At 39.0% G+C, this 25,020-nt stretch overlaps 1 protein-coding gene across 1 annotated transcript in view; it reads right to left on the reverse strand.

Moving 5' to 3' along the window:
• Nucleotides 1-25,020, reverse strand: part of LOC121265244 (regulatory-associated protein of TOR 1-like) — a 36,058-nt gene that overhangs the window by 10,004 nt on the left and 1,034 nt on the right. Inside the window, 21 exon segments of the mRNA XM_041168793.1 lie at nucleotides 331-432; nucleotides 557-702; nucleotides 813-937; nucleotides 1,552-1,681; nucleotides 1,811-2,140; nucleotides 2,300-2,917; nucleotides 3,777-3,963; nucleotides 4,049-4,374; nucleotides 4,377-4,401; nucleotides 12,277-12,387; nucleotides 12,482-12,565; nucleotides 13,053-13,154; nucleotides 13,326-13,404; nucleotides 13,486-13,630; nucleotides 13,738-13,892; nucleotides 15,279-15,414; nucleotides 15,417-15,426; nucleotides 15,543-15,659; nucleotides 15,804-15,962; nucleotides 16,040-16,122; nucleotides 22,349-22,451. Of these exon segments, the coding sequence (XP_041024727.1) occupies nucleotides 331-432; nucleotides 557-702; nucleotides 813-937; nucleotides 1,552-1,681; nucleotides 1,811-2,140; nucleotides 2,300-2,917; nucleotides 3,777-3,963; nucleotides 4,049-4,374; nucleotides 4,377-4,401; nucleotides 12,277-12,387; nucleotides 12,482-12,565; nucleotides 13,053-13,154; nucleotides 13,326-13,404; nucleotides 13,486-13,630; nucleotides 13,738-13,892; nucleotides 15,279-15,414; nucleotides 15,417-15,426; nucleotides 15,543-15,659; nucleotides 15,804-15,962; nucleotides 16,040-16,122; nucleotides 22,349-22,451 (3,273 nt within the window).

The raw sequence follows: 25,020 nt of genomic DNA on the forward strand, positions 1-25,020 counted from the left end.
TGTCCTGTGATACCTATAAAAAAAAAGTAATTGTCCTGTGATGGATTATGTACTTCTCTTCTTTATGAATGAAGGTCTACTGTTATATTAAAAAAAAAAAAATCACTACAACAGATCTCGATCAGAAGATAAATAAAGTGTATGAGTCAGTGATTCATTTCTGAAACGCAACACATTTCCCAAATTTAAACATTCAATTATTTGTTACCTTTTTTAAGTTCAATTATTTGTTATTATTTGGTGATCTAAAAAAATATTGGAGATAAATTGACTTACAAAACAAACCAGCATAATTTAACTAAACAAGAATGATGAACAGGAAAAACTCACCATTGCAGAGATGCTGCAATCCGATGTTGAAGGGATTGAATTGACAAGCTGCTCTCTATCTAGATCCCAAAGCATAATGGATGATATCTCGCCAGAAGCATACTAATGATACAACGGTGGGAAATTCGATCAACACATGTCCATAGAACATAAGCACCAAAAATTAGCACCAGCAGAAGAATAAGGTTCAGAAGTCTGGATTTCAGAACTTAAACAAGGCATTTACCAGATATCCAGACTGCTGTTGCCAATCCACAACAGCATTCAAACTTCTCACACCAGGTTTATGACCTTGAATTGAAGAAAATGCAGTTACAAGCTTTTGTTTATTCTTCAGATCATAGTCTTTCCAAATTCGAATATTTCCATTACCTACAACATATGCATTCAGAAATTAGATTGACTCCTAATTTCAGATATTTCAACATAAAAGTCTCTGTAACCCTCGTGATACTAATTAGAACAGCAGTAAAGAGCATTACATGAAGCAGTGAGAAGCAAGCTATCATCAAGCTCATTTACAAGGCAGAGCTTCGCAATTCCTTTGTCAAAAAAATCATGATTATCAAAAGAGTTGAGCAGGATACCTTCCTCATAATTCCATATCCTGAAAAGAAAGAAAAATGGTTAATAACTAGGCAATATAAATATTTAGATACAACAAGACAACAAAGGACTCATGAAAATTTATTCACTAAAGCCACAGAAATTAAATGAATTGAAAACCATGTAATCATACAGTATAAGATGCAAAATAAAACTCACTAGAGAAAAAAAAAAAAAAAAAAAAAGGTGAAACAATTCAAGGTTATTTGACTAAAAACCAATGATAAAGATCCTTGCCTGTCACATGGAATTTATGAAAGATACAAAATAATCGATTTCCAGGATTGCCCCAAATATTGAAGTATTTTTTTCACTTTCCATGTTTCCTAGTTTTTGGAATATCTTTTTTTTTTTTTTTTTTTTTTTTTTTTATGAAACAAAGGCATTAACAACTCTAATGGGATGCGTAATTGATAATCTAAAAGACATTATCAAATCCAGAGCACGGATGATAGAGAGAGAGTCCTGAATTCCTGTATATATTAACTCCTACTCAGATATGAACCTTCTGTAATTTTCAAATCATCCAAACATGCAACTTAGTATAATCAGGCCATCCAAGCAAGTCCACAGCATAGCTCAAATAAAAAGTATGATAAATGAAAGGCTGCATACCTGATCCGTTCATTCTCATCTGCAGCAATAACAATAGGAGAGAAAGGTTGCAGCAGTATTGTTTTTGTACCAGTTTCAAACTTTGTATCCCAGCTAGCAATTTGATTATTACTATAAAGCTTGCTAGCAGCTGACCAAGAAATAAAAAACCACGAAGGTTCCAAATCAAAGACTATAACACTTTCTTCTAAGCCTATCACAGAAGCATATAATAAGGAACAGAAGACTAATCAACAAAAAAAAAAAAAAAAAAACCCACATGAGTGTTGGCATTTCACTATGTGCTCCAATGCAAATTTCTCCCTCTCTTCTCTTCTAGCTGGTATTTCTTCGCTATCGTCCGACAAAGTAAGAAGTGGCTTGGAGAAGTATCCACAACTCCAATTGTAGATTGTTGATTGTGGCAGCAAACTGCGTTCTGAAGCCCCAGATGATCCGCCAGAACCAAGAAGTGGGTCAGCTAATCCTGAGTCCGGAGAATTTATTAAATGAGGTCTGAACTCCAAAGAATAAACTCTTCGCATTCCAGTTAAAAAATTAGGTCGAGGGGGGCTGACAGGGGGAGTAAGGAAGGATAGAGGCAAATGACCTGCCGATAACAGCACAAGTAAATTATGATTTAAAGCATAACTAGAAGGGAATATTATGATGGGAATAAAAGTAATATATAGAAGATTCCAATAACAAATAACCTATATCAGATTTTATAGTAAAAGAGACACCACATTATTCACAGGCAAACATTTACCTCCATTCATGTCAAACCACGAAGATGAACGAGCTAACCCAGAAAAATTAGGACTCGGAGATGATGTTGAAGGTTCCCCAGGCCGAACACCGCTACCGGTCTTTAAAGGTTTTGCCACCACTTGCTCTATCCCTATAATGGACAGTACCCGCCTTCCAAGACTAGCTATGCGTGGAGATGGATCCTTGGCTAATGTACACATAGCCAATACACTTTGTGAATACATTGCATTGTCCATTGGTTTTGAGCTGGAATGGTTAACAACCCCATTGCTGACACCACCATTCAATATTCCAGAATCAGAATGTTGAGATGAATCATCAGACAAGGGAGAACCATGCATAATTCCAGAGTTAGCAAGTGGACTGCTGGTGGAGACACTTCCATCTTGAACCACTGATGGATTGTCATTTCCAACTCTCAACAGAGAACCAATTTGGGATGTAACAATATTTCCATGCGGCATGTACTGATTCGAGCTGCTAAATCCACTACCAGTACCTTTAATATTAGCCAAAGAAGGTAAGGAATTCAGCAGAGAATTAGACTGAGGTTTCCAATATGCAGCAGCAATTGACTTGAGATGCTTGTTGTGGCCAAAGGCAAAGCGTCCCAGTGCTGCCAAGAAACAAGGAAAACCAGACCTAGTTACTTTCGAAGTTGATATCAACGGAAGTTATAATCCAAGGCCATTATAATAATGATAACATAAGAAGCAGGACAAAACAGGCAAATAGGAACTTCCCGAAATAAAACGTACAATGGTTAAGAGAATAGTGAGATAGGAGTGGGGTGCAAGCATGGCCAAATCTAATTTCATGCTTGTGAAAGGAAAGAGGATAGGTAAAGTTCTAAGAGATTACCGGTCAAACATCTAGCTTTTGATAGTATCCAAAAACTATCAATTGAAGGTTTTCGGAACTCAATGTATCTTCAACTAATTTGACTAACACAATATAACAGCTTGAAAACTGATACAGTTAAAATATTAGGGAAGTAACATCATTTTGTCAATTTATCAGCAAATCCAACCAGGCATACTTGAGTGTCTGAAAATAAATCCTTTTAAAATCAGTGGGGAAGTAGCTTTAGCAACCTCAATAATAACACTTTTTCATGTTCCACCCGAAACAACCACCTCTTGGCAATTGGCACCATCAATTTAGATTTGGCTGATGATAGTGATAAAAAAGTAGGACATGTGGCACAATCTTGACGGTCAGATCATGAGTGAGGGTGTAAATTGTCAAAAAGTGATAGTTTGGAGTGCAAATTAACAGTTTTGGTAGCTTGAGCCTTTGAGCTGCAAGTAGAAAAATAGTAAATTTATTGGTGAAAATTATACTTTCCTCAAAGTCAGTTTGAAGTGTACAAACTCAATAACTTTCATCTAAACAAAATAATAGATACATAGCTAAAAGATACAGACACAGAAAACAACACAACTGGATGAATAGGGAAAATTAGATTCACATACCCACAGCAACCTCTGCCCTGACCAGTGGGCTTCCATCCGAAACAACGCTTAAAAGGCTACTAACAATACTAATCTCAGCCCTAATCTTTTCATCATCATCACATTCATCATCTCCTCCAACACCATCTCTAGAGCCAGCCCCCATGTCAAGTAGGGTACCAAGTGCAAAAACAGCACAAGCTCTGACCTGGAAAGAATTAGAAACTCTATGCAACATTAAAATCATCGTTCAATTAAAGGAAAAACACAGTACACAAGGTGTGATAGAAAACCTCTGGTTGGGGCTCAGACAGTAGGGGAACATATATTGCAGGGGCATCTGCCTGCAAACCAATTATTTGGGCCTCTGGGAAATCCTCCCACAGCTTTCCCATACAGAGGCAAAGCCACTGAAGTAATAAGGCGTCAACTTGTAAATCATTTGGTGTTGAACCCTGAAGATGCTTCAAGCACACATGAATTAAACCAGCTTTAATACAAACTTCCTGGCCCCTTCTGTGCCCATCCACGATTACTGCCAAAACGAATGCAGCCATTGCCCGTTGCTCTGGATATGCTTCCATGCTATCAAGAAATCTAATGAAATATGTATGCCCCCATCCTTTACTAGATCAACCTGACATGACTATCATCCCACAAGATGGAACAACACAATCAATATTGATTGATGTATGCTAAAAAGTGTAAACTGGTAGTGAAAAGAAAGACGAAAAAATAAAAACAGAAAGAACAGGAATAAAGAATCAATGGCACACAGAATTTATCTAACTGCAGTGGATCTTTATCCTAAAATAGTGTCAAAAGTTTGAACAAGAATCACATACATAACCAGAACTTAAAGTATAACATCCAGACAGTTGCCAGAATCTTGTGACCTGATAGTCTTGGGGGAGAGAGATCAATTGCACAGGGAACAGATTGGAAATCTGGCCTCTTGCTTTTACTTATCTGTTAATCATGCTTTTCAGGAGGTGAGTCAAGTGGCAAATTCGATGGCGAAACAAGGGGCATGAGGCCAGAAGGAAACATTTTATGATTTAAATAACATCCCTAAGGAGGTGAAAGGATAATGAGGTTAGACAATCAGGTTTACCAGTTATATGAAGTAAATGAGTTTGCTTTCCTTTAGATTGAACATACAATTATGTAGGGGCTCATATAATTTGTTTGCACCTAGGTATTCACCGAGGTGTTTTAATCAATGTGAGGTGGCAAGGGCAATTTGGGATGAGATTTTCAATAGATTGGGAATTGCATGAGCGATGCCTCGCAGGGTGGTGGATCTCCTTGCATGTTGAAATGGTCTTCAAGGTAGTCCCTGGGTGACTGTGGTTTGGAGAATGATTACTTTCTACCTTATGTGGTGTATCTGGCTGGAGAGGAACGACAGACGCTTTGATGACAAGGAGCGCACTTTGGAGGAACTTCAAATTCTTTTTATGCACACTATATTGCTTTGGTTTTCAGCTATTGTACCCAATGGGAACTAGCGCTCACGATTTCCTTGTTTCTTTTTTAGGTTCCTAGAATGTATCTAGGTGTTTTCTTTTGTATACTCATTGTGTACTTGGGCAATTGCTTATTTCATTCACATTAATTAAGATCTTTGTACCTGTACTTCTCATGTATACATCATGTGTACTTTGGCTATGCCTCCTTTTCCTATGAATAAAATTTCTTGATTACCTATAAAAAAAAATTAAAAGATATCTCTACCTATTAAAAAAAAACTACGGTATTCATTCACCACAAATGTGGAATTATTGGTCCTAATGTTTGCTTTATCTCGGCTTGAAATGAACATGCAAATTCAAGTAATTTAAAGCCATCTTAACTGAATTCAATCCAAGTTGTACTAAATAAATAGCAAACACGTTGCACTATTTGCTCACTGAACTGAATTTCACTTCACCATAACCAATTAGGAAATTATTAGAATTATGTTAATGGCTGTAATTTCAGATTTCATCATATATTACTTTTGATCGGTAAAGAAGAATTTTATAGATGAGAGAAGTATGTAGAGCCCAAGTACACGGACATATACAAGAGCAACACCTTTTTTTATAAGTACTAAGAAGTTTTATTAAGGCAAGTAAATAGGTATAGCCCAAGTACATAAGGAGTATACAAGCGGAAACACCTAAATACAAGCTAGGAACTAAGAGCTAGGAAAAGCTAAAAGAAAATCATGTAGATTATCCCCATTTAATACAAGAACATTCGCCCAAAGACACAGTTCAAAAGAAAAACTCTCTAAATTCTCCTGATGAACATTCTCTGTCAGCAAAACACCGCCCATTCCTTTTCAGCCATAGGCACCACATCAAACATAAAGGAATCATCTTCCAAAAAGCAGCAATGCGGTAACAACCAATAAATCCTTTCCAACAAGCCAAGAGATCCACCACCCACTTAGGTATCACCAAAGCAATACTCAACCTGCTGAAAATCTCGTCCCAAAAAATCTTGGCCACCTCACAATGCAGAAGCAAATGATCAATTGATTCACCATCTTTCTTACACAACTAACACCAGTCTAAACAAATTATACCGTGCTTTCTCAAATATCCGTTGTCAAAATCTTCTCAAGAGCAACACCTATGTATGATTGTCTGGAGATACAAGAAAGTAAGGAATATTTATGCCATTAAAATCTATTACAATCAACCAATGGAATAAAGTACTAAGAAAAAAAAAATCCCAAGCTCGTCCATTGTTTGTTCCCAATCCTCAAAGCTCCATCTATTCTTCTCCCTCCATATACACCATCATAAGCGCACCATCTTCCATATTGTCGCAATGTGACAATCAACTTGGAGGCCTCTCTAACTTGCTAGTTAATCAACCAACCTTCTCGGCAATACCCAAGCTAACCCCACACTAGCAAAGATATCATTCCATACAGTCGTGCAAACGTCACAATGAAGTAATAAGTGGTCAAAGGACTCCCCACTCTTTTTGCACATACAACACCTATCTATCACAACTATTCAGTGTTCCTTAAGATTGTCTAAGGTGAGGATTTTCCCCGAAGGAGGCCATCCATACGAAAAAAGTTTTTAAGGGAGCCTTAGTCTTCCATATGTTCTTCCATGGGAATGGGCTTGTGGATTGCATAATGTGGGAGTTGTGGAATAAATGGATGGTGAGTTTCCCTTCTTAGATGGATGCCAAAGGATTTTGTCCACCTCACCCCGATTCTCTAGTAGTATACACAAGATTGTAGACCTCCATGAATGCATCAGCTTCCCAATCTTGTGCGGGCTTGGAGAAGGTGACATTCCACTAAGGAAGCCACTAGAGAAATCCGAAAGGTCTGCAATTGAGGCCTCTTGTCTCCATGCGATTCCATAAATCCCTAGGTAGGCTTTCTTTAGGGTTCTATCACCACACCATAAATCATGCCAAAATTTACTTCCTCTAGGGATCTATCACCACGACATCAATCATGCAACATTTTAATTATGGACCCATCACCCACTGGAAAGGTATATCTAGAGAAAGTTGCCCATCCTAATATGCTTTTAGAGCCCCACCACATGTGGCCCATTCACCTCATTCAAGCATCATCCTTCCAATTCCCACCATATTTTGATTCTAAGGCCTTATTGGTATCTCCGCAAAGCCTCCCTCTTTTTTTGGTATCTCCATTCCCCACAACCACTTACCTAATAAGGCCTTATTGAAAACCAAAAAATTATGAATTCCCAACCCTCCCACATATGTCAATGTACAAACCATGGACCATTTCACCAAGTGAAATTTGAACTCCTTGCCCATCCCTTGCCATAAGAAGTCCCGTAATTTCTTTGTGGTGGGCCACCTTGTTGGGAAGTAAAAATAATGATAAGAAATAGGTGGGCAGGCTGAAAAGAGTGCTTTTTTATCAACGTGACTATCACCTTTGGACAAGTATATCTTCCAGCTAGCCAATTGTAGCTCCATTTTTTTCTAATACCTCGTCCCAAATAGACTTTGACTTGAATGAAATGCCCAAGGGAAGACCGAGATATTTCATTGGCAATGTTTGTGCTCGGATGTGATCTTGGTTGGCTCCACAGAATGAGTATCATCTACAAATAGGAGAAGGGGCATCTCGAGTGTGCCGATTCTTGCTCCCCAACTACAAACAAAAAGTAATGAAGATAGAGGATCACCTTGTCACAAACTCCCTAGAGCTTTTGAAGAAGCCCACTCGAGTGCCACTCACCAAAATAGAGAAGAGTTTATTTTTATAAGTAATCAATAAGTTTTATTCATAGTAATAAGCAAAGCCCAAGTACACAGGAAGTATACATGTAAAATACCTATCTATAATGTACAACAGAAAGAAAAAAGTCATGAACATTGAGTCCATACCAAAATAGAGAAGAGTACAGTGGAGATACAAAATTTAATCCAAGAGCACCATCTCTCACCAAGACCACATATCACGAGCATGTATAGCAAGAATTTCCAATTGACTCAATCATAGGGCTTCTACACATCAACTTTGCACAGTAGACCCAGCTCACCTAACATAATTCTACTATCCAAGCTGACACAATAATCTTTTACCTCCACCACTCTTTTTTGGTACGAGGTAATGAAAGTTGCATTGCGACCTTTTCCAGAGCTTCCCCTTTCATGGAACTCATGAAAGAATCTCATAATGTCGTCTTTAACAACTTCCCAGCAAACCTAAACGAAAAGCATAGTGAACCCATCTAAACATGAAGCTTTGTCACCCACCATACTTTTCACTATCTTCCATATCTCCAAACTCTTCAAAAGGCCTCTCTCGCCAACTTGTTTCTTGATAATCTAGCGACTCAAACACAAGTCCATCAAGACTCAATCTCCAAGTGAATTGTTTTGAAAGTAGCTGCTTGTAATACTTTATGATGTGGTCCATGATCACAAGAAGATTTGAAGTGGACCTCCCATCCACCATCAACCTCCCAATAACATTGTATCTCCCATGCAAGTTTGCCACACATGAAAGAAATTTGTGCATTTGTCCCCCTCCCTTAACCATAAGGCCCTTGATTTTTGTCTCCAAGAAACTTCTTCCATTAAGGACACCCATTCAAGGTCCGCAATCACTCAATGTCTATGAGCCCTTTCTTCTTTTGAAAGATCCCTATCCTTCTCCATACCATCTAGACCTTGGAGTTCATCCAAGAGTGAATTCTATCAACATTCCAAATTGCCAAACACCTGTTCATTCCAAGTCTTCGAGTCTTTCTTCAATGCCTTCAACTTGCATGCCAACACATAGCTAGGATTTCCAAGGAATATGTGGGAAGACAACTATTGTCTAACTTTGTCAATGAAGCCTTCCAATTTCAACAACATATTTTCAAACTTAAATCTTTGGCCCCCATGACTACATCCACGATCAATGATTTTTGGAAAGTGATCTAAACACAACTTTGGAAGTCATTTTAGGATTAGTTCTCGATAATGTGCTTCCCACTTAGGGGATATTAGCAATCTATCAATCCTTGACCAAGATGGATGCTCTCAAATGATAGACCATGTGAAGGTGGTCACCAACTGGAGGAATGTCACGGAGATCTTCCTCATAAATGAAATCAGAAAAATCCACCATTGCTTAGCTAGAACTAGAGCCTCTTGATCATCCACTTAGGAACTGAGTGACACTAATATCTCTCCCAATGCACCAAGATAAACTCAATAGACTACAAAGTCCTACCTATTCCTCTCACAATAGCCTTCTCACAATATCTAAATTAGGACCATAAACACCGGAAAAGGTCCATTGATAACCATCTTCTACATTCTTAATCGAAATGGCCACCATAAAATCCCCCATACAAGCTTTCAATTTTTCCACCACCCTTTTGTCCCACATTACCAAGATGACTCCTGATGCCCCCCCGTTAGATGGCAAGACCACCCCACTTGAAGACAATTCCCCAATCTCCTTATTAAGCTTGGGGAATGAACACCAACTTCGTCTCTTGTAAACGTATGTCTACTTTCCAACCCGCAGAGCTGATTTCTAACTTAGGTGCACTTCTCTAGTTCCTTCATCCCCATTACATTCCACGTGACGATTTTGAACTTCATAAAACCACCAACATTGCCTTTCGCTTTGTTCTTCCACGACTTGCAATCCCTCCATAATTCACTAACTAAGTAAGGTCTAACCTAACCAAACCAAACCAAACCATCTCATCACATCTCAAATAATCATTACAACTTTCCCAAACTCTCACACAAAATATAATAAACAATTCAACTTTTTCAAATCCCAAAACAAAAAATTATATTAAAAAATTATATTCTAACAATATTTTATTCAACTTTCAACTTTTATCTCATCTCATCTATGTAACCAACGAGGCCTAAGTATCTTTAGTTCCCTTTCTCTTTCCTTAGCTGAATTATACTTTGAAGCCAAGTTTGAGTTGGTCTGTTCAGCTTCAAAAGCAGTAAGTAGGGCCATGAATAGGTCTTCGAAACCGGCACAAGAGTCCTACACAAAGTTGGATGTCCTTAGCTTTGAGTAAAACCCAATCTGACACACGCATCTTGTCATTCACGTTCAGATAAAATGATTTCAAAGGAGGAGGCTCGTCCCAAGGTTCATCATTGTTTAACAAAGCATCTGCCACCTCCAAAGCCTCAACCACCACCAACAAGAGCTCCCTTATAAAGTTCAAACCCTTCAGAGGTAAAAATCATCATAGCACTAGTAGTTGCTCGAACACCCCCTGCACCCAAGACTTCATTGTTGCAACTACAATGCTTCCATTTGTCACAAGAGCTCTCGCTCTCTCTCTTTATGGTTCAGCTGCCCGAGAGTTGATCCCTCCTTCAAAAGACTTTTTCCACTTCTTTCTCCATCGATGGCATCCACTTCAAAAACCCATCAACCGGAACCCCCCCCCTGAAGCCGCTTTCTGCCGGTGAAGGTTTCTATGCAGCTATAGGTAGGTAGGTGAATTGATGACACCGGCACCTCTTTGATGATACAAGATGCAAAAACTCATTTCAAACAAAGATCCCGGTATCACAATTACGGGGACAAGTGGAAGGTTGATTCAGATCACAGAGTAGGAAGATCACAAAGACCTTGGGGCTTCCACTATAAACTAGCTAGGAAAAACTTGGAAGAGAGTACGACTGCTGACTAGAAAGACTTCTTGGCAACATCCCATGACGGAAGCAAAGCCTACATTGCCAAAAATGCTTGAATACTCACGAAAGATATATGGCTCTAGTGGAGTATGGAGGTGGTGGGGGACAAGGATTCATCTTTGTTCCTAAAGAAGTGGAGGGGATGGGATGGGATGGAAGAAAATCATGCACTCTGAGAAGGTTACAGCAGTTCAGAGAATTGCATAAAAGTTGGCTCACATGTGACTCAAATTTCCAAGCAGCAGCTGTCAGTATTGAAAACCTGAGCTTCTAAGTAACATGCAGAGGCAGTCCGAGCATCGTGTCTCCATTCCGGCACTAACAGAGGAGATGAGTCGCTGAAGGAGAGCTTAGGACGTGTAGAAACATCGGCACTATGGAAGAGGGCAATAGCTGAAATTCAAACGAGTAGGAAGTAGCCGTTGCAGAGACAGGCTACTTCAAGGAGAATTGCCACCGAGTAGGATGTGTGCTGTCTGCTCAAACCAGCAAGGTTACGTAGAAAAGGGAAGGGGCTCACTTTTCAAGGAGAAAATTGCAGAGAAGGCAAACAGTGCCTTAGAATCTATTAAAAAGGAATTGATGAGTTTGAGGCAGTCAATCAATGACTTAATAATGAAGGTAGAAGTGGATTTGGGCTCGGGTATATCTTCAAGCATGGGCAAAAGTGGATTGAGTCAATTAGTGGGAAGAAATGGAAGGTCTACCCAGGAGAGGAGATTCACTTGGGTCAAGAAAGAGGCCCAAACCAATGTAATTCTATTTGAATAAATAGCAAGTTAAATTTCTGCAAAAAACTTCTTCTGGCTAGTTGGTTGTTTCCTTTTGTATGCTTCCAACATATTTGAGTTGCGCCCCTCTACAATGAAATTGCATTATCAAAAATTATGTAACAGAATGAATTTTCTAAATCACCTTCTTTTTTATAAGTAATCTTTTTTTATAAGAGGTCAATTTTATTGATACGAATGAAATAGGCATAGCCCGTGTACACATGAGATATTCTTTTTTATAAGTAATTAAAAGGTTTTATTAAAAAAACCAGAAGGCAAAACTAGGTAGGTACATAGGAAGCATACAAGAGAAGAACACCTAACTAGAAATAGGAAAAGAGACAAAAAACAATGAAAATTCAGTCCATCAAAGTCCATAAAGTTGCCCACCGAAATGAAGTACTTATAATCATAAAAGAAAGTTTTCAAGTCCTCTATTGTCTGCTGGCAATTCTCAAAACTTCTATCATTTATTTCTCTCCAAACATGTACACCATACAAGACAAATAGGGACCATCTTCCACACTGCTGCAATTTGTGGGCTATATAACATTATAATGCAGATTTAAGTATACCTTGTCAAGTGCAAGAATCTTCGTCCATATGAATACAAGAATTTGCCGAAGTTCTGGTGTGATCGTTTGCAACAGCTTCAGAACATATGGAAATATCCCAACAGATAGAGCCTGCAAAAACAAAAAAGTAACTCACTGAGGCAATTGTTGTATTAATCACTAAAAGATGGAACAGAGAAGCAACAACAAAGCTACCAGTAAGTACCAGATCTACTGCCCAGGGTCCCATATCAAGAAATCTCCCAAGAAGAAACAGTGCCCGAAATCGATGACTTTGACTAAGTAAAACCTGAAACCAAGATAGTTTGTAGACGTTTTATTATAAGCAAAGATGAGTAAAAACAGCCAAGACTCTGATACTTTAAAAGAACAAAAATCTATTTCGCGTGGAGGGCAAAAAAGGAAAGAACAAATACCAGAAGGCTTTACCGTACTACCATCTCCACTTAAAGAAACAGTATACCAAGAGTAATGAAGCCCAAGGTCACTGTTCTTAGTTACTTCTAGAATCAACACTGGTAAAACAATTTGTTCACAACTCTTAATACAATTATACTGTAAAGGCTAAGCCACGTAAAAATAAACAAAGCTAAGTCAGATTTGCATCAGAGCAATATTTTCGATCAAACATACCCACTACTAAAGAAAACAGGACTTGGGAAATTTGGGCAAAAAGTCATGCAAGTGTCCTACATCCCAGAAAACCAATCCACCATGATATAGGAAGGATGACCAACTGATGGCCCCAAAACTAAAGAGCAAGTTGAGTGCTGCACCTGAAGAACAATAGGCAACTGCTCTGGCGGTTTCTTATGTTCGGATCCATGGTCAAGCCATACCTCAAAAGCAGTCAATTGCTCGGTGAAAAATGGACTAGCCTGAAACAACATAAACACGTGCTATTTAGAGGACAAAAATAAAAGGAATATAATTCAAGTAAACAAAAGCAACATTCTTCTTAATTCATTTAACATTGAAGCTGAATTCTAAAATCATGCAAGCCCAGAGTAAGAGATACAAATAGGTACGGTAAAACCCAATGAGCATACCACAAACTCTGCATTCGGGTCCTCAATCAATGATGGAAGCTGAGCAAGGCAGATCTCAGCAGCCATGTCCCATGCATCCCTGCATTGTGCAAACATGACAGTGACACACTGGAATCTCATAAACACAACCAAATAAAATTTACAAGTATCGCCTGCGTACCACATGTGATGCTGATGGGTTGGTGGCAACATTGGGTGAGAGATGGGGGAACAATTAGCAGAACGCATAATTCGCTCCGCAAGTAAAAAATTTCGAAATAAACTGGCAACTAACAAATCTTGTCTGAACAGTCTCTGAAAAAGATCTGAAGTGCAAAAGTAAGTATTGGCTGCGTGTACCACTAACAAGAAGCATGAATGAAAAGGGCAATATCATGCTATGAAGCATTAAATCAGTAAAATGATAATTTACCATGAGGAAGAACATTCCAGGCAATCGTGTCAGTAACAGCTGTAAAAATCCAGTTCAATTCACCCAGAAGTGTTTTACGGTCATTCTGGCGGCCCGGAATTTTATCTATGAGGGAATCATCAAGGGACTCACGAAGCAAGGAACGCTTGCAGAACCTATGACAAAATATGACTCAATTAATGCAAGGATATAAACAGTCAATCTCTTAAGTTCAAATATTGCCAAAAATATGCAGGTCCAAAGAATACAAGGAAAACTACTAAAAAGATACCTTATACAAGCAAAAATGAAGGTCACCAAGCAAGCATTCGTCACTTGCAAATGGTTTACACATACAGCACAGACAGTTCACAATCAACCCAACTAAAAAAACCACTAAACAGCTGAACCAGCAACAAATTTGTTTTTTTCTTTGAAATGAGAGATATGAATATTGCATTATGGCTTTTTATAAATCTGCCCTTCACATCGAAATATGGGGAAAAAACCAATCATCATGTTTTCCCTCACGACGGCCAATTTAAGGACACGACATGTAGTCATGATCAGTTGGTGTTGCATATGTAAGAGAAATGGGGAGTCCGTTGATCATCTCTTTCATTGTGATATTGCAAGCCCAATGTGGCATGACTTCTTCGGGCAGGTTGGATTGGTTTGGGTCACACCTAGAAGAATTGAGCAGGTTTTTAATTTTTGGAGAAGATTGGCATCTCGCATATTGCAGCAATTTGAAAGATGGTTTCAATTTGCCTCATTTGGTGTATTTGGAATGAGAGATTTAATAAAGCCTTCGAGGACCACGAGCAAATGATGGAAGTACTCAAGAACTTCTTGCTTTGTGATTAGTAAAAAAAAAAGTTCTTGACTATCAGCAGTCTTTTCCCCTTGGACTGTATCTGTAGGCTTTAATGGTCTCCACTTGCACGAATTTTCAGCACTCTTTTCCCCGGCTGTACCTATAGCACTCTTTTCCCTGTATACTCCTTGTATGCTTGAGTTGTGCCTTTTGCGCTTATGAATAAAAATTTGTTACTTATAAAACAGGAACTGCCAGTAGTAAATCATTTAGTGCACTAATTTAAAATGTGTGAAAGCATTTAATGCACTATCCTTAATATTGTGCCTTCTTAAAGAAATATATATTAAGGATGGCAGGAGTAAATCCTATCGGAGTTAACCAACTAACAAGTAATAGCCATCTATGGCTGATTTTATGCAAACTCTTTCAAGATCTTGCAAGAGAAAATACTACAATGACATGCTTAATAACTTTAATGCACCAATTCTTTGTTTTTTTTTTTTTAGCCTAAAAATTAGTACAAACAGATCAAACCAAAACATAAAGTAAGGAAAATAATATAAATTTTTCTTATCAGCAAACAGACATAATATTTCAAATTTGGTATTCAGAAGGCAATATTATTTACAATGAAACATGACAGTGACGGGTAGCATCCATACAAAAAGTTGGTTTTTCCAAAAGGAGAACAAAGTTTCAACTAGTAGTAAAATTGAACAAACAACAGGGAGATATATTTTACCATCTTAATGCCATCTTTATGGGAGTTGTAAGGCAAGAAGTAAACACATCAGCAGGAAATTCAGCACTTTGTGGAAGAGTCTCATGTGCTTCACAGGCTGCAAGCAGAATGCAATCCCTTGAGGATCCAGAAGCACCCAATCATTAAGCTATCAAAAACAACCAAAAGTTACCTTAACAGTCTGAATAACAATAATATATTCCTACATCATGGCTACCAAATCAGCATGTAAAACGAACTATAGCAAAGACACTTTTTAAATACCTCATGGAAGGCATTGACAATCAACCCAGCAGCAGAGCAGTCAAAAACATATATCGATGGTGTCTTCAACCAGGAATCAAGGTCACTGATTGGCAAGGGTATATATTGTGTATAGCTCTGCTACAATAACATGAATCAGATCACAATAACAAGGTATTTAATAGTGACAATAAAACAGTACATGAATCAGATCACAATAACAAGGTATTTAATAGTGACAATAAAACAGTACAAACATAAGTTTAGAAAGTAGTCACAAACCATATTAAAGAGCCAAATTTCACCATTAGCAGTTGGTTTTGGCACACCATGTCCATTATAATGGAACAAAACCCTCTCAGACTTGGCATATTTACGACATGTATTACAAAGTTTCTTCACTTCCTCCACAGGAGGATCAAGTTGATATCTACAACGAGCCTGCTAAAGTGTCAGCAAATTAAAAACGAACTGGATACCCTAACGTGTCACAGGAATATGTGATAAAATGTTCGTACCTTTGGTTGCCACCTTTCATACTGACTACTCAAGGTTTTCCCAATTGTTTCCATTGCTTTACGAGATGCCATAGAAAAAGGATCTGCACAAATGCGAAAATATATAAAGAGTCAAAAACAAAAAAATTTACTTTTTTAAAGGTAAAAACAAAAACAATTCTAGCCATGAAAAACTTTGAAACAAAAATTCCACCAATTATAGACCATGTTTTATTTGATAGCCAAAAAAATAAATAAATGAAAATGATGACTAAAACTTGTTTGGATTGCTATTCTGATGTTAACTTACTAGTCCCAAATCTAGCATTTTTTTCACTTTCATGGAAATCAAACAATACACCATGCTAGAACATAAGTAAATAAAACACATAAATAATAACAACAATATAGATAAGTACAGAATAAGATTAAAAAATCAAAGAATAAGTCAATAATTTAAACTCGAAACATAATGAATAAAATTAGAATCAAAAGATACGGCAACTCAGCAAGGACACTGAATCCTTTTAACACATTTTACAATTACTTTCACAAGCATGTGCACAAAAAATTCCTTCTGAACACTCTTGAGAATTAGTTACTTTAAAGAAACAAACACTTGCTTCACCTAAAATTATAGATTTTTTTTTATTAGTAAGAAGTAAGTTTCATTGACATGAATGAAAAATAGGCATAGCCCATGTACACAGAGAATATACAGAAGAAAACGCCTAAATACATTCTGAAGGCGCTAAATTAAAGATAAAAAATCATGCACATTGTTTCCATTAAGGACAATGGCTGAAAACCAAAGGAGTAAAGTGTGTAGAAAAAAATTCTGAAGCTCTGCCATTATTCGTTCCCTGTCTTCAAAGCACCGCGCATGCCTTTCCGTCCAAATACACCACATAATGCACAGTAGTATCATCTTCCATGCTGCTGCCACCTGGGGACACCCTTGTATACCCTTCCAGCAAGCAAGCAAGTCAACTACCTTTGATGGCATAACCCAAGCAACATCCACTCTACTAAATATCCCATTCCACAACTCTTTTGTTACCTCACAATGCAGTAATAGATGGTCTACTGATTCTCCATGTTTTTTGCACATATAACACAAATCCATCACAATGAGACCCCTCTTCCTTAAGTTGTCCGTGGTTAGAATATTCTCAAGAGCACCAATCCACACAAAGAAAGCCACTTTGAAAGGTACGCAAGACCTTCAAATGCTTTTCCATGGGAAAGATACATTACCTTGTGAAGCCAATATTTTATAATATGCCTTAACTGTGAACTTCTTGCTGCCACTGGACCTCCATTGTATCCTATCACCCTGTGCCGTTATACTTCATGAGGAGTATATCAAGCTGAAAAATTTTGAAACGGTAGACAATTCCCAGTCATGGTTATCCCGAGTGAATAGGATATTCTACTGATGGGAACCATGGGCAAACACAAGCAAATCCGCCACCGCAACCTCCCTATTAGCTGCAATACTATAGAGAGCTGGGAAGGCTCTCTCCAAAAAGCGCTCTCCACCCCAAACATCCTGCCAAAACCCGATTCTAGTACCCTGTCCAACCACAAAACGGATGTTGTTTTCGAAACACTGCCAGCCCCCCTAATATATCTCCACAAACCCACACCATACCCCCCCTCACTACATTGGTACACCAACCACCCCAAGCACCTCCGTGTCTAGAGTCAACAATTTCCTTCCACAATGACTCCCCCTCCAAGTGATACCTCCATAGTCATTTCCCCAATAACGTTTTATTGAAGGTCCTCAAATTGCACACATCCAAACCACCACTCGAGATTGGGGAGTAAACTTTATTCCAATTAACAAGATGGAATTTGTTTTCCTCCCCCAGACCACCCCACAGGAAATCCCAAAATAACTTCTAGATCCTATTCACCACCCCAGCAGGCAGCGGAAATCGAGATAAGAAATAGGTCAGGAGATTAGATAAAGTGCTTGTGATCAGTGTGAGCCCCCGATAGATACAGCCATTTCCACCCAGCCAACTTTTTCTCCACTTTCTCAATAACCCCTTCCCAAATAGCTCTAGCTTTAAAAGTCGCCCCCAAAGAGAGGCCCAAATATTTCATAGGCAGAGAAAACACTTTACACCCCAAGAGATCTGCTAGGCTACTAATTCAAGGCACCACACCCATTGCCACCATCTCAAATTTACCAAGGTTTACCTTAAACCCCGACACGGCTTCGAAGCACAACAAAAGTGCTTGTAAAGCTTGAATTTGGCCCATCTCCGCTTCACAAAAGAAGAGTGTATCATCTACAAATAAAAGATGTGAGATCATGATATAGAGCCATTAGTACCATTACCCACCGAAAATCTAGCTAAAAAACCACCCTCAACAATTGCCTTCACCATCCGGCCAAGTGCCTCCATGACAATAACGAAAAGAAATAGAGACAACGGGTCCCCTTGCCGCAATCCGCGAGAATTGTTAAAGAAAGCCGCAGGGGTCCCATTAACTAACACTAAGAAGCGAGCAGTAGTAACACAATGTCAAATCCATGAAATCCACTTATCACCAAAGCCACACCTCCCAAGTAAGTAATTGAGGAAATCCCAATTTACATGATCATATGTTTTTTTACATATCAAGCTTGCATAGAATGCCTATTGTGCCCTCCTTCAACCTATGATCCAAGCACTCATTGGCAATAAGAACTAAATCAAGTATTTGCCTCCCCCAAACAAAGGCATTTTGGGGTTTTGAAATAATTTGCTCCATTACCAAGCTTAACCGATTAGCAAGAACCTTCAAAATAATTTTGTAAACCCCACTCACCAGGCTTATTGGGCGGAAATCCTCAACTTCCATCGCCCTAAGTTTCTTCGGTATGAGGGCTATGAACATCGTATTGAGGCATTTCTCAAACTTTTGAAGGCATGGAATTCAAGAAAGACCTATATTACATCACATTTCACAATCTCCCAACAATGTTGGAAGAACCCCATCTTCTGCATCTCAATAGACTCAAAAGGCAAATCATCGAGCTTCGGCCTCCAATAGGTCAGCTCCGTGAGCAAATTCTCATAATAATTCACAATATGATCCTCTAGTTTGGGGGGGAAGTGAGAACTTGATTACCTGTCTTGAGTGTCTCAATAGTGTTGTTGCGCCTATGTGAATTAGCCACTCTATGGAAAAACTATGTGCATTTATCCCATTCTTTTAACCAAAGAGCCTTGGATTTTTGTTGCCACGAGGTCTCCTACATCAACAATACCCTCTCCAATTCAGTCACCACCACACTCTTCCTCAACAATACCTCTTCGGAAGTGTCTCCCATCAATACTTGCCCATCCAACTCCTATAACTCCTCCATTAGAGTAGGTCTTTTGGTTATCAATACTACCAAAAACTTCCAAGTTCCACCTCTTTAAATCTTGCTTTAAAACCTTAAGCTTACCTACAAGAATGAAGCTATGGATACTCGTGAGCTGATAAGAAGACTACCAAGAACAAACTTTCTCAGCAAAACCGTCCACTGCTAACCACATATTTTCAAACTTGAATAATTGGCAACCCCTCCGCATGCAACCACAATCTAACAAAATAGGAAAATGATCCGAGCAAACCCGTTTCAGCCTCTTCTAACAGATCCAGAAAGTGGGCTTCCCAAGAAGGAGAAACAAGAAACCTATCCAATCTCAGTCAACCCCTACTATTGGACCATGTGAACTAGCCCCCAACAAGAGGAAGATCCTTAAGGTCCAAATCAAACATAAACTCAGAGAACTCCATAGCTGTAGAGGTGCAAAAGTTCCCTGATCGCTCGCTAGGAAAGCGAATGATGTTTAAATCCCCACACACACACACCACGGCATGTCCCATAAACAATATAAGCTCGCCAACTCCTCCCAAAGCCTTCTCCTCTCGCTATCCAAATTAGGCCCATAAATGCTTACATCAGCCCACTCCCACCCATCAACTACATTTTTAAAAAGACTAGCAACCGAAAAAAGTCCCAACACACTCCTCAACCGCCTCCACCACTCTTTTATCCCACATTAAGAGGACACCCCCAGACGCTCCTACCGAAGCCAAGTAAGACCAACCTACATACGAACACCCCCACAAACTGCAAATAAGTCTTCTATCAACGACCCCCAATTTTGTTTCTTGAAAACACACCACATCAACCTTCCACATTTGCAATAAAGATTTTATGCGAAGGGGCTTATTGCGATCATTAAGTCCCCGCACGTTCCAAGAGAGGATATTAGGTTTCATGGACAATGGTAGCTCCCTTCCCTTTCATTCTATCCCTTCCGCCACTCCCATCCTTCACTTCATAATTTATACAGCATTTAAGCCTTTTAAGTTCCTTATCTCTCTTTGTGGCGGACTTCAATTGACCATCTTCAATGGCCACAAGAAGAGCCTTGAATTGTTCTTCAAAGCCTATACAAGACGCCCCAACATAGGCTTGCATCTCCTCCACTTTCTTGAACACTCAATCCGAAATAAACCGCTCTGAATTAGGACTAGGAGGGAGCATGCGTATTGGTTCAGCATCTCCCCCATCGATGCACTCCCCTTCACAGATAACCAACTACATATCCACCCCATCTGACCCCATCACAGGAAGCTCCCATATTTTCTTATCATGGCCTACTTCTCCAGATCCCTTTAAAGTTAATGGTGCTAAAACACCACTGTTTGGAGCAAAGAGTTCTCCAAATGCCGACTACATCTGCCCAGCCGAGAGTTCTCTGTCGACTGTCGTCTACATCTGCCCAACAAATACTTCTCCAGACACGATTGTCGTCGGAGAAACAGCAACAACCATTGTCGACCTGTTTTGTGAAGGTCTCGAGGCGATGGGGACTAAAGAGGCGACAGAGCTACTCAACTCCACAACTCTAAGCTTCGATACGACTTCTGCCAACAGTGGCCTGTGTCCACATGCCGATGGGCCTCCTACATGCTACGGCTTTTTCCTCTAGGAAAGGCCCGTCTGAGACACAAACCTCCCCATGGTCTGAAGCCCATTTCCCCAACCCATAATTTTTTCCTTACCTTTGGACTAGCTCGTGTCCTGAGCTCTGCCTTCAGGCCCACTCAGCTAGTCCTTACCCATACCCTTTGTTTGTTCTACACACGGGTCACAACCCAAGCCCATGCCCAATTTCCCTTCCATTTTTCCTTCAACGCACCGTATCAAGTTGTGTACTTTATCAGACATCTCCCTCAACTTCCACTGCATTTCGTGCAACTCCCTCAGCACCATTTCCTCTTTTTGCCAACCCACGCTTTGCCATCTCCCTCACGATATTGAGCACTTACCGAAAGTGGTTCGCCACCTGACCTTAGCAAATCTGTCGTCTCTTATCTTCGCAAGTCTCGAGGTGCCTCCAAGGCCTCCCTGTATGACTGAGGCAGCGGTGGAAGAAAGTTTTGACCGCCTTCTCCACCAGCATCCTGTAGCACCACCGCAAGCTTTCTCCACCCCACTCCATCCCTATCCCCAGGGATAAAAATGAAACTGCGACGACCTCCCCCACCATACTCCACCAAAGCCATGTAAAAGCCACGTGAGTTTGAACACCGCTGTGCGATAAAGCCTCTGCCTCCTTCACGGTGAGCAATGTAAAACTGCTTACGTCCAGTCTTCAAACTTCCCTCCAAAGCTCTAGAAAACCATCAGGCAATGTCTAAACCCAAACTCAAGCTTTTCACAACCTTCCAACCTCTCTATGATGAGCATTTCAAGCCCATCTCTTCTCACTTTGAATACCTTCGATTCAATGGCTACACGTTTCATGGGAGGCATTTGCCTTCCAATGATACTCCACCAGGGAATGCCGTCAAGTGGCCATAACCACCATTTTGGACGTGGGATTACTATTAGGGATTTTCACATACGGAGAGAAAAAAAGGACAAATAATATTATCTTTAGTACGTATATTGTGTAACTAAATGAGTGTCTGGAAGGCGTGCAACGACCTAAAGATTATAGATGAATCAATAAAGATTCTAATCTTCTCAAAAAATACCCAAGATTGTTTTACTCTGTTGAAAACCTACGTACAATCTCTGCATAACATCCAACCAAAAGAAGTTTAATGAAAGAAAAATATTTGCCACATATAAGTACTCACTAATAATATAAAAAATTGATAGCAAATAGCATCAAGTATTTGAGGTCTATCGTTGATCTCTTGAACTGGAAAGATTCCTTAAAATGCAAACCAAAGAAAAGAAAAAGCAACAAATGGCAATACATTTAACAAACAAACCATAAAACCAAAAGGAATATAAGGGAATTGGCAACTTATATGAACCTATCCAGCACTCCATTCTAGCACAAGGAGATATCTTGATTACATCAGGTGGATCCACACCAATGTTTAAACATAAAACTAGAGCAACGCATCCTGTCTTCATCTGCGTAAAAAATGAGAGTTAATAAAACAAAGAATTTTCTCAAGATCCATTTATCATAATAGACTAAAACAAAGAAGCAATTAGAAAGAGAGAGAGAGAGACTCACTACTATATATGAAACAAAGGCTAGATTGTCAAACAAAAATCTCTCAAGCATGAGAAGAATCAAAAAAGATTCAAGCAATTAGAGGCAACTTAGCGCATAAAGACATTTGAAGGCCAGTTTTTCCCCCTAGAGAAAACCTCATCCTTACTCTCCAATATACTCTTTTCCATTTAAGTAACAAAGGGAAAAGCTTTATTTCCTCATGGCAAATCAATTGCATTGTATAGTTAGAGATTGGGATAGATTCCCATTAAAAAATAACCGCCTATTCCTAAGCGAGCAAACCTCAACCAGCCTAGACAGTGTCATCAAAGCTAGGGCTTATTTTAAAAGGATGACCCAAGCAATAGAAGTAGAAGTTGCAATGTAGTTTTTGTGAGTAATATTGTGCCCTATTCAGCCCGTATGGAATGAATTATAAATTTGGATTGAAAACTCAGTAATTCTCCGATAAATTGTAGCCCTGCCACTCAGTTAAGTATACCCAAAACTCTAGCCCTCATAAATCTTGTAATTCCTTGCTGCCCATGTAGTAGACTGCCTCTCACTTGCAGACCACATGGCCAGCTGAATAAAACTATATTGGGCATATATCAAATAGCGCAAAACAACAACCATGATGCCTAGGCAACCAATAAGGGGCTTTCAGTGGGGGAAACAAGGAGTTACATTTTCCTATGATAGTGTAATTGGCAGGAGAGGAACGATAGAAGCTTTGAAGATCGCAAGCAATCGATGGACGAGTTTAAATTTTTCTTATTTAACACTTTACTCCATTGGTTGATTGTACTACACTTTACAATCTGAATATCCATGAGTTCCTTGTATCCCTAGTCGACCATGCCTAAGTGTTGCCCTTCTATATGTCCCACATACCTAAGCTATGCCTAGTTCTCATCAATAAAATTTTTATTTACTAATAAAAAACTAATAGTCACATACAAACCATACAAGCCATGACGAGGACCAAATTAAACCATGACCTGCAATGAATGGACATATCACAATTTGATCAAGCATACACTTTCTAATTTTCCTATGTATTTCATGTCCTTATTTCCGCTTCCAACTAGTGTAGTTAATCTCACCTGGTAAGCTAGCCAATGTATGTTCTCCTGTTATTGAGGGTGAGTAAGATAGGACTTGCTATTCTATAACCGTGCACTCTTGAGGAAGTGGCTTTGGCGTTATCGGAATGAGAGAGAGAGGCATTATGCAGAACAATTGTAGACGCTAAGTAAGGATGCTTGTGGGATGGGTGGTATTCTAATGAGCCTAAGGGCCCTTGTTAGGTGGGACCATGGAAGAACATAAAGGTGGGGGAAGTTCTCTAAGCATATTAGATTTGAAGCGGTGATGGTGCTAAGATCATGTTCTAACACAATTGGTGTTGTGCCAATAGGGCTATCAAAGAAGCTTGCCCAGAGCAATATTGTGAGGTACGTGCTAAAGATGCTTCGATGGCAAACCTTTTGGAGATAAATAGTGAACTCCCTAGAGGAATTTTATCTTTATCAAAGTGGCTCATGATTGAGAGGTTGACACCTCTACTGCATTTTTTAATCTTTAGTACTCCACTAGTTTGAGAAGAAGAGGTGAAGAATAAGCTATCTTGGTCTCGTTCCAAGAAAGGGAGATTCAAGCCCCGTTTGGATTCAAAAATCACTTCATCTCATCTCATCTCATTTTATCATTACAACTTTTTTAAATTTTCACACAAAATATAATAAACAATTCAACTTTTTCAAATATCAAAACAATAATAATATTAAAAAATAATATTCTAACAATATTTTATTCAATTTTCAACTTTCATCTAAAACCATCTCATCTCATCTCAATATCCAAACTCCACCTCAATGTTCATTCTTTCTACAACGTCCTTATTTCACATAATAACAACCCTTTCCTTGGAAGAGAATACGGCAAAGTAAGGTACCTCCAAGAACTATGCTTTTTGTTTGGTTAGCAACCCTAGAGAAGATTGTTACCATGGATAACCTGAGCAAAGGACGCATTGATGTCTTTGAGTAGTATTTCATGTGTAAGAGGAGAGGGAAGTCTGTGGACTAAATTAGATGGATTGCCAGGTGGATAGTGTGTTGTAAAATGATTTCTCTAGCAGCATTGGTTTGGCATGGGTCACGCCCAAAAGCATGGCAAACCTTTTTAATTCATGGAGAGGATTAGTTGGTACCCCAGGTAGCCCACACATCTCAGCAGCTTCAAAATGATTCCTAATTCTTCATACGGTGTATTTGGAGGGAAAGAAATGATAGAAACTCTTTCTCAACGCTCTCTTCTTTTGAACAGCTTCTATAGACTTTCATGGTCTTAATCTCGATGACTTTCTAGTACAATCTCGTTGTACTTGAAATGCGGATTTTGCATTTTTTAACGATATTCTTATTACTTCGTCATCAAAATGATATTCCTATTGCCTTCTTAAAAAAAATTGCTTAA

The sequence above is a fragment of the Juglans microcarpa x Juglans regia genome, chromosome 5D (assembly GCF_004785595.1).
Source record: "Juglans microcarpa x Juglans regia isolate MS1-56 chromosome 5D, Jm3101_v1.0, whole genome shotgun sequence".
Taxonomy (NCBI): Eukaryota; Viridiplantae; Streptophyta; class Magnoliopsida; order Fagales; family Juglandaceae; genus Juglans; species Juglans microcarpa x Juglans regia.